Source organism: Gobius niger, assembly GCF_951799975.1.
Source record: "Gobius niger genome assembly, chromosome: 18".
NCBI classification, from domain to species: domain Eukaryota; kingdom Metazoa; phylum Chordata; class Actinopteri; order Gobiiformes; family Gobiidae; genus Gobius; species Gobius niger.
In genome coordinates this window covers 10,176,113-10,194,571 of record NC_136869.1, presented here as the reverse complement: position 1 = coordinate 10,194,571, position 18,459 = coordinate 10,176,113, and the positions used below count along the sequence as shown (strand labels likewise).

Below are 18,459 nucleotides of genomic sequence, written 5' to 3'. Positions count from 1 at the left end.
AGTCACGTGTAGCATTCATTTTCCCAAGATCTTGTCTTGATGATGTGTGACCTCGGTCCTCTGTGCAAAACTTTCTCCAGCACATAGTAAAGATTCTCGGTAATACTTTACATAAGGCCCGGTAAGTCTATGTAGTTACTGTACATCCTCTACAGTGGTACATCTATTGTACCTAAAATTGTACTTCACAGTTGGTTGCATTGACTTGTCTTAGTTGTAGTACTACACAGCAGCCTTGTCATTCATCCACAGACAACCAGAGAATTCTGTGAATTATACTATATTATACTAGGTAACTATTGGTTACTTTACTGGTAGTTACAGGCTCTGTCCTTGGGCAGATGATGGCCAACATAAGTACCGCTGAAAGTACAGCAAGTATTCACCACTGCAAGTTCTGGAGCTTTCCCTGTAACTTACTTAATGCTTACTAGTACCTTTTGGGTACTTACCATAGTAGTGACATTATATTTACCACATATGCAGTGTACAATATGTATCACTGTAACTAACTGTGAAGTACCATTTTAGATACCATGATAGGTACCATAGATGTAGTTGTCTGGGATGTACTACAGTAACTATAGACTTACCAGACTGTAGAGTAAAGATTCTCAATAGGGACACTGAAAATTAATTCTCATGCTCCCTGAACCCCTCTTTCACAATCTGAGCTTGATGAATCCTGGCATGGTCATCTTGGTCTATGCCCGTGCCATCAGGGAAGAATAAATCCATTGACTGAATAACCTGATTATACAGGATGTCCAGGTCGTCAGCTGATCTCCTTCTTTAGGCACATAGTGCTACTGAACCTAGACCTGACCAACTGCAGCGACCGCAGATCAGAACATTTTTGAGAGCGGAGGAGGGAGATTGATTAAACATCAAACTTAACTTTACTTACTTACTTACCTAATACTTAATTAATGCAACACCACTCTAGGTATGTTTGATGAGGCTAATAACCTGGTTAAAAGCTCACAAAAAGTAGACAGTGCATGATATGTGAAAGTGAAAAGACAAAAACAGATTGCGAAGGAGTCCTACCCCCCACTCCCTTTGTTCTTGAAGCATGGCTGCTACTTCCACTGAGGACGTTCTCCATCAGCTATAATAGCTCATGAGGTGGAAACCATTTTAATGCCAGACAGCGATCTGAATTAGCCACATTAGCGGGGAAATGACACGTCTTAACAGCAATGTCTGCCTGGGGAGGTTATGGAAGGAGCCTCGTTTCGGATCGGCCGCGGCGTCGCAAAAGAAACCCAAAGACAAGTTTTAAAAGGCTGACCGCGGGCTTTTAAAACGTATGAATAGAAAGAAGCACCGGTGGACCTTGCTATTCAGATGCGCTGGCGGGGATGGGCTGATGAAATGCTGATAAGTTGCGCAGGGGAGTATAGGGACAAGTGTCAGCTCGAGAAGCAGCATTATACAGAATGGGAATGAAAAACCGTGTTCAAAATACGGTCTGTGTTGGAAAGTAGGTGGTAAAAAAAAAAAGCTCAACTCAGCACATCATGTGTTTGCACTGGTATGCTGTGAGATATGTTAAAGAGACATTACCCATTCGGTCTGTCAGCGAATCCAAAACACTTATGCAGGCCAATGACTTAATGTTTGGAATGCACCTTAACATGTTTAGAACCACTGCTATAGATACAGACGGCATCTCGTCATAAAAGGGGGCGTGGCTTCACCGAGGGGGAAAATAGAATCTTTAGAGAAACACAATTTTCCACTCTTTTTAGCCATTTTCTGGTGGAATATGAACTTATTTATCACATAAATAAAGTCAAGTGTAAATCGGGCCCATATGGATATTTTCTCACAGCAGATTGTTAAGTAGAAGTAAAAAAACGGCAGTTGTAGCTCGCGCTAGCTAGCCGTTAGCACTAGCACGACGCAAACATGTAGCATCATGTTAGCATTCTCTGTTTTTTATGTATTTATGGGCTGTTGAACCACTTTGCTCCTCTCCATGTCTTTGTATCTTTATTTAGTAGAAAACTATATTCATAATTCTGCATTTGTTGAAGTAGTTTTGGAATAATTAGAGAAAGTTTAGATTTTTCTCCAAATTGTTTTCCCCCTTAACCGTTTTCAAACATTACCATATATGGGCGATTCCAGAGATGCCGTCTGCATCTGTTGGGGCTGGAAAGTCCATAACAGGAAAACAAAAAGTTGAATCCTCTTTAGCTTTAGAAATCATATGGATTTTTTATGGAACTTCAACTTCACCCATTGAGAACTTTTTTCCTATGACTTAGCAAGCGCTCCTATAGACACCTGGTTACATATAACTCCATGTTGCACAGTCGTTATGACCTTGAATTGCCATAAAGCATGTTTTTTTTCCTATTTCCTTGAACCCTCTGTAGCTTGATCATGCCTGTCCTTGTGCGGTGTTGACTGCAGCACCATCTTCGCTTTATCCATTAAACACAACGCTATACACCGCACACTATATCCCCGCTGTTCCAGATTGCCCTTTGTCGTATGGCTTTTTAAAGTAATCTCCACCTCCCGCCGATAATGAATCCCGTGAGTTAATCAGTTAAATGAACTAGGCTCCCCCCCCCCCCCCAATGGACAGAAGTAAATCCTTATTCTGCAGGACGATTACAGCATTAAACACCGCATTAAGCACATCCTTCACAAATTGGTGGCCTTATCCCACAATAGGGGGGTTATTCAGCGGGAAGAAGCTGAATGTAAATGTTACTCACTGGCTCCTATAGTCGTCAACAAAGAAACGCATTAGCCAATTAACTTGTTTTGACAAGAGCTTTGAATTTCCCCAAAGCGTGTCTGTATGTGCTGCTTCTATACAAGACATAATGCAATTTAAAAGCATTGCACGGATGGCAGCGCTTTCGACATCCAAATGCATTCAGTAGGTTTTCCACTGGCCTGAAAGATCTGACTGAAAGTAAGATTTGAATTATCACATTTAGGGCTGCACAATACGGATGATTTAAGGTTATTGAAATGTAAATGACAGTTATATCATAGCCACAATCACTGAGGTCTTCAACATTTTTGCAAACACCGCATACAACAAAAATGCGTTGCAACTTAACACAAATGGACTAAAGTTTTGTTTTAGTCATGATCTTCCTAATTGGGTTCCATTATCGCTGTGTTTTGGTCCTGATTTTGTATTATTTGTGTTGTGTGTTGTGTTTTACAAAATGAAACAGAATGATTGAATATTGCAATTTTCTCTTGTTTCATTATGATCATTGAGTAACAAAATGTCCTCTGCAAAGTACTACATTTTCCCTCGGGATGCCACAATTCAACATTTTTGAGTCAGGATTATATATTGTGAGGAAACATATTTTAATGATTATTCAAGGAAAAGAATGACAAAGCATTTCTCAGAACCTTTACAGCACTGTCTAAAAGAAACAAGACATCTTTGTATTTATTTATTTAAGGGTTGTTTTAGGTCAGGGCGAAATGGCAAAAAATCTCTATCACGATATGAGAAAGAAATATCACGATAACGATGAATTTGACGATATAATTGACAACAATTACTTCAAAATTCCAGCCTATTGGCAAGATTAATGCAAAGATATTTCATTCTTTTTTTTAAAAATTTCCTCACGAATATGATCTTTTTAAGCACCTGTCCCTGTGTCCTACACTGTTTTTAATGCTGCTCTATATATTATATTATTATTATATTATATATTATATTATCATTATATCGTTTCCATTGTAATAAATAAAAAATTACAATGATATCAAAAGATTATATCGCGATAACGATATGCGAAACGCTATGGCAATTACACATTTATCCTTTGTCATCCTTTATCTTTATATTATTATTGGTCATATCTTGAGGAGGCAAATTGGTGGGAATGTTTTCAGAAGATATTCTATAAGATATTCCCATTCTGATCTGTCTCATGATTTCATTATAATTACAAAATAATTCCCAATGTCCAGATTGAATTTAATCTGAACAAGCTTCTGACTCAATGCGTTGCTTGCACAGAACATGTCAGTGAGAGATAAGCTGATAGAAGATGGTCATCACCATAGCTATTATGCACATAATGGGAAATACAGATAATGTACAAACACATGGCCACAACAACTGACTCATTGGTAGGCGGTCACTCCTGTGCAGAGGCGAGCAAAATGACGATAAAAAGGATCTGTCAACTGAGGACGGGACTTCGCTTCTCTCTCTAAGTCACCTTCTACCTCCGCTGTATTCTTTGGCTACATCCAAATATCTGTGAGCCGGTTCATAACAATAAACAAATCAACCAGCTGATTGATTGATTGATTTTTACTGCACATAGCAACCACAACGCAGCACATGGTGCTTTTGGGACTCTTCTTTCGGAAACATTATGCAGTCATCATGCAAGATGTGCTTTCTGAACATTGGATTATTGAACCTGCTGCTGACTTCATGTGTTTGATGAGGTGGATTTCACACTGGACTCAGTGTGTGAGCTGCACCGTTTGGCACAAATACACCACGGCTCATGAGTCGTGACAGCGATTTACCGCGGGTCCAATAATTCTGACGATTAACCCACCATGAGCTTTTATAACCGCGGTAATTGTAAAACTGGTTCATCTTGACATCCCTAATTGTCCCTACAAGGTCATACATATTGGAGCTCGTACTTTAACAAACATGTCCTGGAATGCACATGATTCTTGTAATTGCAATCACACAAAAAAAAAAAATGCACAAACTGTTCAGCCCCAGTCCTCCATTTACAAAAGTCAAACTTAACTAAACTGTTGATTCCGCACGGCAATAAGTCACGGAGCTCCCCCATTCCGCAGCCCATATAAGTCCCACTTGTCTGAGCGCCCTGACAAGTGTGTTGGGGCAGCACTTTTCATCCTCAAACCAGCCAGCCAAAGCACAAAAAAAAACCTAACAATTACCCCCAAAACTGCTGATATGACACACCTTCTCCAACAACGCCTCGGGGTTCACATCGGGACGCGAAATGTACAGTATTGAAATGACGAACAAATGTGTCACAATGAGAGATAACTGGGGAGAGAGATTTTGGTTGAGTTTGCCTTGGAAAAACACGGAGGAGTTATGGCACAAGCAGCAAAAGCCGATCAACTGGAAGGACTACCTGTCACTGCATACGCAATCCTGGTCCAGAGCAGGCGGGGGGATCTATGACTTCTCTTCGTCATCTTAACGGGCAAATGGATTGAAGAGATTAAACTGGGGCTGCATAATGTGAAGAAAACAGCAATATTCAACAGTCTGGAACAAAATGATTGGAGTTTTTACTCAGACACATCACAGTTCTATCAGATTTAATACAAAACCAAAAGCAATTGAACCAAATCCTTCAGATAAAAGACCTCTTGTGACAATGGGTTATGCCCTAGTGTAACCATGACAAAATATGGGTTTAATTTAGGAATAATGCAGAATAAAACTATATCCAGGGCTGAATGGCAACTTCAATTACCACAACAAAAGGCAGGACAAAAAACATTTAACAAATCGTAAAATAAGTCATAACTTTGGAACTCCGAACTCTACATTTCGAGAACCACTGGACCGAGCGAGTTGATGAACGTTTTCAAGAACAAAATGAGGCGAGCCCGTCCAATAAAGCGAGTATTTTAAGGGGAGGGAAAGAACAGATTTCAATTAAAAGTGAAGTAGCATTTTGGCAGCCGCACACACCTATTAAATCAACCAGAGATGAGGCAAAAACGCTCGCGGCAGCCAAAAACAGCGAAAAAATAAAAAAATAAAAAAATCTCGCCCGATACTTTATCAGTATGCAGACGGCGGTACGAGTGCAGCTTTTCTTACCACTTTGGACGTGGTGGTGTCGATGTGCTGGGCGGCGATCAGCATTGACATGTTTGAAGTAAGGTCCCCCCCTGTCTTCTCTTTAGAGCAGAAATCACACACACACACACAAAAAAGTCTCCCGGACACAACGTGGCTGACTGAATCGGTGGACGTCCTCAGCTAAAGTGCAAGGATTGAGTGCTTCCCCCCCCCCCTTCCTCCTTTTTTCCTCAAGCCCCCCTCTCTCTCAGCTTTTCTTTTTTTTTTTTTTTTTTTTTTTTTGGTCGAGATACCTCCCCCTTTCCTTTCCTTTCCTCCTCGGGCTCGGCTGTCAGCTGACTCGAGCCAATCAATCACATGGCGGGCGCGGATCTGGCGGGATGCGCTCCGATCCATTCACAAAGATGGGGCTGTGGAGAAATGTGTGCAGCCCCGCCCCCCCCCCCCCCACTCTCTTCCCCCTGACTTTCCCCGCACGCCTGATCCGTCTCTCCCCTTTTCTGCCACCTCAACCAATTTTTTTTTCTTTTGCCCGACTTTCCCGCTCGATCTTCCTCATTGACTTCTTTATCACCTTTATCGGTCTGTGTCGTACAAATAAGTGCAGAACTCTCACTTGCAGACGCTGCCGTTCTCGCTTGCCTCACACCCCCATGCATTATCTCTCTCCCTCTGCTATAAGCTCTTCCCCTGCAACAAGCTAGAATTTTTTTTTCCCACCCCTTTCTTTTCCTTTTTTGGCGGGATCAGCACCTGAACCGAAACGGGCAGCCTGGAGAATAATCTTTAGAGAAAGGCATCTGCCAGTCAGCGTGGCCACAGACTTGCTCTTTAAACATCTCCATCAAAGCCTGTCTCAGACCAAAGTGTGCGCAGCATAAGCCTCCCCCCCCCTTGCCGCTTGTGAGGGCTGCGAGTTGGCGGATCGGGAGGTAAACGGCGAATGACAACTATGTGGCCAGGCATTTACCCTTTCGAATCTATAAGGGATGAAAAGTTGAGGAGTTACAATGGCATTCTTGGTCTGTTATCGTCAAGGATGTGGCAGATGAGGAGACAAAACTGCAAGAAAAAAGTCATAGCGCATCGTAGAAACATCACCTAACACAACAAAAAGTCATATCTCAACTACTTTAACAACTGATGGCAGCGAATTTAAATTAAATGAGGCTCTTTCAAACTATCAGTGGAAGTTTGATGATTTTAGTCTCTTTTTTATTTATTTTAGTTGACAAAAAATATCTGGACATTTTAGTCATAGTCACCCGCATAGATGTGTGTGTGCCCATATATGAAAAAAAGAAGAAGAAAGAATTAAGATAAGAACTTATTATTCACTAAAAACTTGTACTCAAACAGGCACATGCACGCCCCTGGGTAAGACAGTGTTATGTTCCTGGATAACTCAGGTATTAATGATTTTTATTTCATGAACACAAGATGCTGCTTGTGACACTATTATAGGCACCCCTATTGGGGACTGGAATCTTGAATATGGGGTAGGCGGCGGCACCTAACAAGCTTTCTTGCTTCGGCCTACTCCCTTTGATTTTTTTGCTCTGTGACAATGTAATGTAAATAATGTAAAATAATAACTCAAATAAATAAATAAATCAACCAACCTATAGGCCATTAATAATACACTTATTGATAGCTAACCCTTAACCTAATCCTGACCTTAACCCTAACCCTAAAATGATTACTAAAGCTTATCAATACTTAATGAGCACACCATAAACTAAAGCCATAGCCATTTTTTACTGGTATTGTTTAAAGCCCTATTCATCTGTAGAGCGCGATTTGTACACAAGGCAATTAAAAGTGCTTCAAGAGTGCAGGTAAAATACTTACACTTACATTCAGTATAGACTATACAACTAATTGGAACTCTTTTCAGTCTGGATTTGGACATGAGCTAGTGGTACGGTAGTACTTCAGCTGCAGCAATTACAACAATTCATTTCACCACAACTAATCAACCTGACATGTGACCAAATTATTCATGTCCTCTACACATAGTAAAGAGTGAACAGGTATTTTTCCTCCTCTATGGTTTTGGTTTAGAATGTACATAGTAATAACGGATCTGTAGTACGTTTGACACATTGTGCACCATCCATTCGTTGATGTAAGTCCATCTTTAATACAATCAAAACAACTGAGTGCGTACTTTTGGATATACTGTAGGAAAGCTGGCACTAAAAGTAAAGAGAGGATTCTGTTCGTAGCATCTACATTCACGAGCTGATAGTTGTAACTTATACGGTGCTTTGTTTATGCTTTGTACCCCGGCCCAACGAGAATGTCTGCTGCTGTCCAGCGATCCGCACATCACTTTAATCAGCGCGTGTGATGGCAGTAATAAAGTGTCCGGATATATACGTGCCACACATCCAGCTCGTAAATTACCACCAGCTCCTGCGCCTGGGGGGGAAGATTGGTCCGGGCAGCGTCCTCGGACAATCCGAATTTATGCAGCGTTTACGGCAACGGAGGGGTGAAGCCAAAATAAAAGGGAAGACGGAGAGGATTGGTGCAGGTAAATTACAAGCCCGTTCGGGGAAGAGGAAGGAAAAGTAGTCAATTAAAAGATGGAATGAATGCAAGCACTAACAGTTACACCCAATTATAAGTACGGTGTGCATTGTATAGACTTACTGCCAAAAAGGGAAGTAACTAAATTAAAGGTACACTGCGAAACAATCGAGGTTGTATGTTGCTAAATCATGAGCTAACTAAATTGTCGCAAAATTGAAAACATGAGAAAGAATATATACCAAACATATTTCTAAACCACAGCTAAATGGTATCTTTGCTTTGGGTTATCAAAATAGAGCTTTTGGAAGAAGACTTACGCATTTATGCATCGTATTTTATTTAAAGCTGCCCTATGCGATCCCGTTTTGCCACATGCCCCCGCATAATGTAAACACAAACACGTGAACAAGAGATTGCAAATGTTTGAAGCAGAAGACGCAGCAACAGTTAGCAGCTAACAGTTTAGCATTATGATGGAAGTTTGCAAAAAGATCGTGAACTGACAAACACCTGACTGACCTGCTCTGATGCAGCTGAAATCCTCGTGAAATGACCGTTTGTTTATTAATCCAATATCTCCAGGAGATGTCAGGTCTTTTTCCTCCTTTTTTTCCCTCACAAAGCAAAGCAGCACCGGAGGAGAGGCTGAGGCGTTCAAGGGTTGTGGGAAAAAAACTCACAACTCCACCTACTGATGAACGAAAAATCAAGCTTCAGAATAATCTACATGATTCGGCAAGTAAATAGGTATTTTGGTCAACTATAACAAGGGAAACCTGCCAGATCTTTAATGATAAATGAGATTCCCAGTTAGGATCAGATGCACATCCATTCATAAAGAAATAGTGGGCCTCCCTTCCAACTTTATCCATCCACTTTGTCTGGACAGGGCTGTTAGCACGGTTATAATGACCAGCAGTATATCACCTATAAAACTTTTCATCACTTTGAAAGCTTGGACTTTTTTGGCAAACTCTCAGATCCATAAAAGACTTGGGCAGGTGCAAGATTTCAGACATTTTTCTGTCCGAATGGCCCCTCATTAGCACAGAATGGAACCTGCCATCATCCGAATGGGCCGATCCCTGTCAGCCGCCCGTTTGATCTCGTTCCCCTCTTTGTATGGCTTCGTGCATTCACTTCCACTCTGCCCTCCCTCTGTGTGAGACCGGACAGATTTGATTTAAAGAAAAGCATTTTGTTTTGTTATATTCGGACTGTGAGTTTTCTCAATCCGTTCAGTTCGTTCTGCTATAGCGTGGCGGCTCTAAGTGCTTTCTCCATCACCACAACAAAGAGAGAGGTGAATTGTTTCTGTCAACTCCGTGGTGCCGTTCATCAATAGCTCAACGGCAAAGGTGCTTTTTTTTTCCTCCCTCCCAAATAAAGTTGCCCTTGAAAGTTTGCTAGACCAACATTGGCCCAAAGAATAAAAAACGTGCAGAAAGTCGATTATATCACAAAAAGTTAGAGCCTAAAACAGCACGTGCTATGAGTCTTTCCTGACTCATAACTTTCCTGGAAGCACGGCATCACCTGCTCGTCTCCATGGAGATGTTGCTCTTTTGCTTTAACAAACTACATGCACTTTAAAGCGATTACAGTCAGCAGTGAGTGGGTAGCGTGTGATCTTGCGCTGACAAATGAGGACAATTAGGCTGATACTTTAGTGACGTTGTAATATACAGTTACATACAGGTTAACATCAGTCTTCATCTCTATTTGCATTGTACAAATTGAGCAGAGTTTTACTCACAAATCACTCATAGCCTCTGCTGTGTTGCCTCTCCATTCGAGGTAATGTCCCTATTACCGCCTTCCATTATGAAACAATGCATTTCTCTTTGGCCCGTTTGCGCAAAAAACCAAACACTCCGCTTCATTTGACTTTCATTTAGATGCATGACTTTGTTGCTGCAGCGGAATCAAGCACAATGAAGGGAATTAGAAGCACAAAGCCCATGCCGAGTGTCTTTTCGATGAAGACAAACACTATCCGCTTTAGTATATTGCCACATAACAGCTACGCCGGCTCAAAATGCATTACAAATCTCGCTGTAGACGTTTGATAAAGCGCGGCAGTAAAGCCTCAGCAGGTCCATCTGGTCCATCTCTGGCGCTGGCTCGGTGCAGACAAGCCATTTTTCACACTCACTTCAATTTCCCCCCGCCCTCCCTTCATTTTGCAGAGATATAGTTAGAAAAAGCCCATTTACTCCCAATTTACGTCCCCTCGAATTCAAAATACGATATGCTTTATAAACGCAGCAGACCATGTGATTACTTCTATTCCAATAAACGAAAGGCAAATTAACCAAATGAACTTGGGCCATTGATTTCCTTGTTGGATTGCGTGTTTGTGGATGAAATTAAAATGAATAAACAGTGTTGGGAACGAGTTGATGCCCGAGAGGCTGAGGCACTAAATGGTTTTGAATGTTCGGAAAATACGAGGTCAATAAACAATTGTCAAAGCATGACACGACATTAGCAGATGTTATGGAGGATACGACGCGGGGTGGCACTCGCTACATTGCCTGTAATTGTTTACCAAGTTTTGTGCGGCACTCAATTTGTATTTGTAAGTTATTATATGAATTCACTCGAGTTGTTGTTTGCACATTTTACAGTAGTTTCGCAAAGTTTGTACCTAAATAACCCTGAAACTTTATCTGGTATATGGTTATGGTGAACTTTATTGTGACTAACATAAGCAAGTACTAACCCCAAAGAGGTTATTTACATACTATATACAATATAAATACTGTGTAGGTTGTGATGATGATGATTTTATAATGAATAATAACAGTCATACTAACATGGTGATATATTGGGTATAGAAATGAATGATTACACACTTGTTATAAAGTGTAGCATTTTGTGAATGTTGACTTAATGTATGCCGTAATGCATTGTTGTATCTCATGTACACATGTATCTAAGTTAATTGTTTTATTACTACAAGCTACCAAGGACTAAGTCAGAGCAGCAACCACATTATTGAAACATATGAATAGAGGGTGGGAGTAAATAAGTTTTTTCCCACTCCTTTTCAAGCTAAAATGTTATTTTATTTTATTTGTTGGCCAATTATAGGGGCAAAAGAAGTACGTTGTATGAAAGGTAAAGATCTTGGACAGATACGATATGTGCCCTTGTCTCTTTACTTGTTCTTGAACACTGTCTGTATAGCGTTGTTTATATGGTTCAAAATAAAATATTCAATTCAATTCAAAGAGGACAAAATAAGGCGGAATAAAGCTGGTTCTCTACAGTATAAAGCAAAGTCTATAGCAGTGGTTCACAACCTTTTTTGTCCTAGGAACCCCTTGGACCTTTCAGTCGAAGTTCATGTACCCCCTACCTCAAGGGTGTTGCAGGTTATTTAATTCAATTCAATTCATCTTTTTTATTTGAGCATCTGAGCTCCACAAAGTTCTTCATAGGAACAGAGTTCAGCAGAGTAATCCAGCAAAAGAAAGATACATGCGTAGGTGAATAGCCAAATAGATAAATAAATAACGTGGATATGACGCTCAAAAGGAGTAGGCAGAAGCTTCAGCTTGTTAGAGCCTACCCCCTTTCGTACTTAAGAAATAGATACATTCATTAACTATGCACAAAGAAGATATGACATATAGTCATTTTATCATATTCCAGTGACTATACAATCATCAATATTTATGTTACAACATTCTGCTGGTTCCAAGACAGGGAAAGAAAACAAATACCTATCACTGCCAATAACAACGAGTCACCAATCTTAAGTTGAACATTTGTTCCTTGTTGTTTTTTGTTTTTAGTTAAGTACTTTTAATGGACACAATATTATTGATTATATTATTTACGACCACATTATATGATTGATTAATAAATGTTATTTATTTTATATTTTATGCTATTATATCATTATTGGTTAATTAATTATACTATTATTTAGAAAGCAATGACTTAAAAACGAAAATTGTCAGTAAAATGGCAATGTTGATTTGAAAATGAAGCAAAAATTCTCCCAAAACTAGACATTTTACAGCTTTTCCTGTCAACATAGTGTTCAGTTTCCCCTTTTTTTCCATCTGCAATAGTTTCAAGTACCCCCTGCTGCTAGGTCCTCGAGTACCCCCAAGGATCCCCGTACCCCTGGTTGGGAAACACTGGTCTACAGAACTACAAAGGACCTGAAGCAGCCAGGGCACCACCAGTAGCACGTGTACCACAGTTTAAGAACAAGTGATTGAGATTATATTTTCCTCTACTCTCTTGCAATAATGCTACTTGACATGTATGTGCAAAATAAGTGTCTAGGGTCCTCTGTAGTAATATTAAACTGTCATTGCATATCAAATGTCTTCTACAATAGAGCATCCTACATGTTCCCTGTGGGCTTCTGCATAGATTGGCCTGATCACACTTTATCAACACCTTATTAGATGAGCATGTGCAGTTCATGTAGCTAAACACAGCATAAACTGATGAAAAAAACCTGATCCTTTTAGCATTCAAATTGATTTGTCTACTCCAAAGAAAGCTACAAAGCATGCCTCGCTTTATAGCTTGTTCCTCTGTCAGCGTTTAGAGCGCGTAGGAATGTAGGCTTAATTAACCTGTTTTCCATTATTCCACATTAGAACAAATAATTAATACATCAAACACCAAAGTCGACGCATTTAGGGACAAACTGTGCAAAATAGTAGTATTTTTATAGCTACAAAAACAGACTTGGGCTAGCACTGCATTTGCTCCATTCACACAGCTTTCCGCCTCATATGAAACATAAAACTGTCCTCCAAATGTACACAACCCATTCAAGATGATTTTGAGAAACATTATGACACAGATCAGAAAGTACTTTAACATTTTCAAGGTTAAATGGAGAGAAATACTGTCAATACACCCAATTAGGTCATATTATGTACAACTCTGGCACTTGTAGAAAGTGCACTGGAAAAATAATAATAATTTGAAGGAAGAAATGACAGAAACCTACTTGAGGTAAGAGATTAAATCTGAAGTTTGAGCAGATTTGGTCTGGTCTTAGATTATATAAAACATTTTAGCGCCAATGGAACAAGTAATTATTCTCTTAATTCAGATTATATTGTATAATTTCAAGTGAAAAACAAATCTTTTTAAAAGTTCATTTGTCAGATTTCAAAGTGGGTTTTATGCTAGTTCCATTGGCATTAGCATTTGTATCTTTAGCTGAGATTAGTCCAAACAGACTCAAATTCAACATAAAGAACCTTTATTCAAGCAATCTTAAGTCTTTTATCTCATTTAAGATGGTAATTTTTCCAGTTTAGTGCTTTACTTTGGCCAAAAATTGGCGGCTTCGGCCCTTGGTCTTTTTACAATGAAAAGAATTGGCCCTCCGTTAAGAAAACTTGCCTACCCCTACAGTGATATGAATGTGTTTAAGCCATTAGTTATGTATGACACCTCTGTCCACTTTAAAACCCTATGTAAAGTAGCTACAGGTCCAGACAGCATATTGACCAACAAATCCGATGGCAAGTGTCGTAGGTTTGAGAATGCGCTGCTGCCGTTAACCACCGCCCGCCTGAGTCCAACTTTCGCCGCCACAAAACCCGCAAAGCCATTTATTCCATTATTGAGCACTGCCTTTTCAATTCCCCCAGTTCAGTCCAAGGAGTGAGCAGACAAAATGAAAAAAGTCCCTGCGGCTTAAAGAGGCACTGAAGGCAATTCCAACATATTGTCTACCAGTATGAGTCCAGGTAGAGCTAAAGGTGTGCAGGAGGGGGATTCTCTAAAAAAAAACAATTAGCTGGAACTCCGACCTGTTGACAGAGGAATATCATCTAATGGCCCAGGGTATTGTAATAGAACTTATATTAAGTATTCATTTTAAAATGCCAATAGATACAGACGGCAACTCTGAAATCGCCCATGTATATGGTCATGTTTGAAGCAGTTGAGGGGGAAAAGTAAAATCTATAATTCTCCAAAACTACTTTAACAAATGCTGAATTATTAATATAGTTTTATACCCAATAAAGATACAAAGTCATGGAGGAGCAAAGTGGTTCAACAGCCCATAATTACATAAAATAACAGAGAATGCTAACATGATGATTCGTGCTACATGCTAACGTTAGCCACAACTGCCATTTTTTCACTTCTACTGAACAATCTGCTGTGAAAATCATCCATACGAACCCGATTTAGACTTGACTTTATTAGTGTGTGATAAATACATTTATATTCCACCAGAAAAAAAAAGAGTGGCTAAAAAGAGTGACAAATGTTGTTTCCCAAAACATACTTCCTTCTCCCTCGGCGAGGCTTCACCGTCTGTATATATCATAATCATAATCAATCATAATTTACTAAACCAGTGAAGTGGCAAATAAATAAAAACATAATGAATTAGATATAGGGGGAATTCCATCTTCCAGGGATTATAATGCGTCCAATTCCAATTAAATGAAATAGAATAACAAGCATCACAAGAAATCGTCAAACCAGGGAAAAATATTCAGCTAAATTTCAAAGAAAAAGAAAATTAAATGGATAGTCTGCTGGCACAATTTACACTTCTTCCTACAACTTTTGAGCACTTAAAATGTATTATATTGCTGTGTTTTGTAACTTATAGGCCATCTTACTCACATGAAGCAAACCAAAATTAAATGCTTGTAACTAAACAATGTGTACAAAGGCACTGACTTTATGTTGTTTACAAAAGGGTGCCAGTAGGGCGGCTGGATTATTGAAAACATAATTATTTATTTATTTACTAATCAAGCACTATGCTGAATATATTCTGTTTTCTGAACAGTCAGAAAAGTACAAATGATTTCAAGTATGCCTCGATTAAGGAGAGGTCTCTGTTTCACACCTGCCCCCTGCTGGCCAGCCATCACACCTGCACAAGCAAACTGAGCAGCGCGGCCTGATGACATCATCACACAGAGCTGTTTGTTTTTATGTCAGGCAAAAGCATGAGCCATGGCACGTGAAATGCTAAGGGAATAATGCTAATTGTGTAATTGTTTAGTGTAATAATCAAAATCGTACTCCAATTTCAATTAATATCTTCTGTTAATGCTATTGTTTAAAATGTACAATAAATGGTTGATAAATCTGTCTCTGTGCTGGCCTTGCAACTTGTGCCCCATTAAAGGCCTAAAGTTCAGTCAAATTAATGTCAACTAATGCCTGAAGAGGAGTATTGGGGTAAAGCACTGTGCATGGAAAGTTAAACTCACCAGTAAGTGTTATACCACTATGTTCTCCTGATTACTACAGGCAAGTCAGTGCTGTTAATAAAAGATTCCAAATTACAAAGAAAATACCGAAATGCTTTATTAGTTGAAGTGAACTTAATCGGCCGTTACATTGGTCAAAGTCAGAAGCATGAAAAACCGCTATGACATTGAACGACTGCCGCTCCATTCCCCATTTGCCTAACTCAATCCAGCTCGAATTAAATTTGTATTACAGGCACTCTTTAACAAGTTGACATTCGGCGTATGGCTCTGCGCTGCCGTGATAAGTGACGGTCGTCTGTGAACGCCCACACGCTCCATGGCCAAATTACCCCATTGCTCATAATAAAACCTGTGTCTGAGGGACCGGAGCTGGTGGTTTTTTCTCTGCAATTGTTATTAATAAGACTATCAGGGTGCAGTGGTACAAGTCCAAATGTAGGGGGAGAAAAGTGTTGACAATTATTTTATACGAAAGGTGAAATGGAGAGGGGCTTTTAACATCTCTAACTGTCTGCAGATGGTGACTTATGGAGGTATAGGAGCTGGCGACTTCTGCAGTACTCCAGCCTGTAAATGCCACTGGTATATCCCTACGTCCCAAGTGAGTATTTTTCAGCAGGTGCAGCCATTCAAGATCTTTTGGCCTTGATCTGGCCGCTCCCCTCCTCTTGGCCAACAGCCTAGAAGCTTGCATCTGTGTGTCCAACATCTAACACATGACAGATGAGGTGGGATTGTCTCGCAAACAACATCCTGCCATAGTTTAGAGTAGGCAAGGCTACTACTTAGGCTACCATCCTAAAAAAAAGAACTCGTAGTTGTATATATACCAAAAAAATACATAATACCTTTAGTGACCAAGGAGGCCTATTGTCCAGGGACGGCATTAAAGGAAGTTGCTTGGTTGTTTTGGCTCAAAAAAATTAGACTAATTAAAAATAAATTGTCTTTTATGGAATACATGGACATTATTGTTCTGGGTATCACTTTATTTTACAGTACCTTGATGCAAGTACAATGTAATGTGCTCTGTAACAATCTGTAATAACTTGTACCCATGGGTTAGATCAGTGTTTTTCAACTTTTTTGGAGCCAAGGCACATTTTTTCCGTTGCTAAAATCATGAGGCACACCAACAGCAGAAAATGAAGCTTATGCGCAAATTCAACCTGGAAGACCTACCAGTTGCACTCATTCATCACATCACCTGCAGCTCTCTCCAATCATCCAATCACGGCCCCCGCTCAAGCCGCACCTTCACGACAGCTACTCGTCCCCTCACCAGCCGCTCATCGCTCAGGATCCCCTTTTTAAGCTCCCTGGTCAATCACTCAGCTGTTTCCCAGCCGTGCTACGACCCTCCTCCACCCCTTTCTCCGTCTGGCTTCTCCTCGGCTCTGCTCGTCGTCGATTGGCCAACCCACGTCTCTTCTACCACCACCAAGATCCAGGCTCCGGGGAAGATCCTGGCTGTCATTCATCAATGCCATGCATTCCATATTGTTCGTTCAATTTTCCGCTGGGGTCTGAGCCCCAATAATGATTCATGTTCGGTAATAAAACACTCAGACCGTCATTCTGTTTCTGTTTCTTCTCTTTTCAGGTTGAAATGTGTCTTGAATAGGAACATCAAATAGTTTCACTAGCCACAATGCCACTGTCACCGCCACCTGTCGCATCCATGCATCACTAATTCTCTTGTCTCAAAGAAGAAGAAGAAGATATTTATTTATATGAGCTACTATGAGCTACCTGCAGCCATTTTCTGATATGGAAGAGTATTACATGGTGATTCTGCCGATCACTCTACAGCAGGGGTGGCCAACCAGTCGGAGACCAAGAGCCGAAATTTTCAACCTTGATCCTGTGAAGAGCCACAAAGGCACCGACCATTAGCGAGATCCCGGGGCGGTACTTTATTGTGATTAAATAGAATGTGACCGTTTTATTTAATCACAATAAACTATAACTTTATGCCTTTTTCTTTTTTTTTTAAATAATTGTGTTAGATTGAATGGTTTTACTCCTCAACAAGATTGAAATACATGTATATTAAATGACATTTTGTGTTTCCTGTTCTGACTGAGACAGAATTAGATTATTATTATTATTTTTATTTTTTTTAATGCTGGGGTGTGTTTGTATGTGGGGCCTTGCTCACTGAGCCCCCTTCTCTGATTCGCCCCTGGCCTGTGGCTCAGTGCAGCTTTGTCCTGACTGGACTGTGCAAAGAACGCACTCTAGGCTGCACAAAGTTCATGAACTTTAACCAGGAGCCTCTGGAGGATCTGAGAGTCTGTTTTAAGTTGCATCTGTTACAGTTATAGCACGTGTGAAAGAAAAGTCATGACTTTGTGTATTTCCGCGTTACGATGTCGCGCTTCGCATCATATGCTTCATAAGAGCTCCGCTTTTTTCCATTTCCTAATTTTGATCTTTTTCTGTGAATATGTGGCCAAATTACATAAAATAAAGAGTAGCTGATCAGAAATCTGAAAAGCACAGAAGCTGATCCTAGTGCCACGATCTGCCTGTTGTTCAACCTACATCCCGCTGTGAGTGAAGCTGCACGGGCTCCTTTTACACACTGCCTCGAAAAGGAGAGAGATACAGACTCTCATTCATGTAGAGATGGAAACATGGTCTGTAGGACGATGTTACAGTTTATGGGAAATATTTACCAATTATTTTGCAAAGAGCCACATTGTATTAAACATCTCCAATCATGCAAAGAGCCGCACTCTGATTGGCCAAGAGCCGCATGCGGCTCGAGAGCCGCGGGTTGGCCACCCCTGCTCTACAGCACAGACACTCTGCACATTATTTGCAGATAATAATTAATTTGTTTAAAAAAAAAAAAAAAAT

General features: G+C 40.1%; 1 protein-coding gene across 3 annotated transcripts in view; it reads right to left on the bottom strand.

The window, feature by feature from the left end:
* The window catches only part of dpp6a (dipeptidyl-peptidase 6a), a 340,283-nt gene that overhangs the window by 238,856 nt on the left and 82,968 nt on the right, over positions 1–18,459 (bottom strand). The window contains exon 1 of one of the 3 annotated variants that reach the window (XM_079576573.1): positions 5,840–6,005. The exons of the other annotated variants lie outside the window; for them this stretch is intronic. Within the exon in view, the coding sequence (XP_079432699.1) occupies positions 5,840–5,890 (51 nt within the window). The 5' untranslated portion in view covers positions 5,891–6,005. Of the gene's footprint in view, positions 1–5,839; positions 6,006–18,459 lie in introns of those variants that run through there. 3 annotated transcript variants of the gene reach the window in all.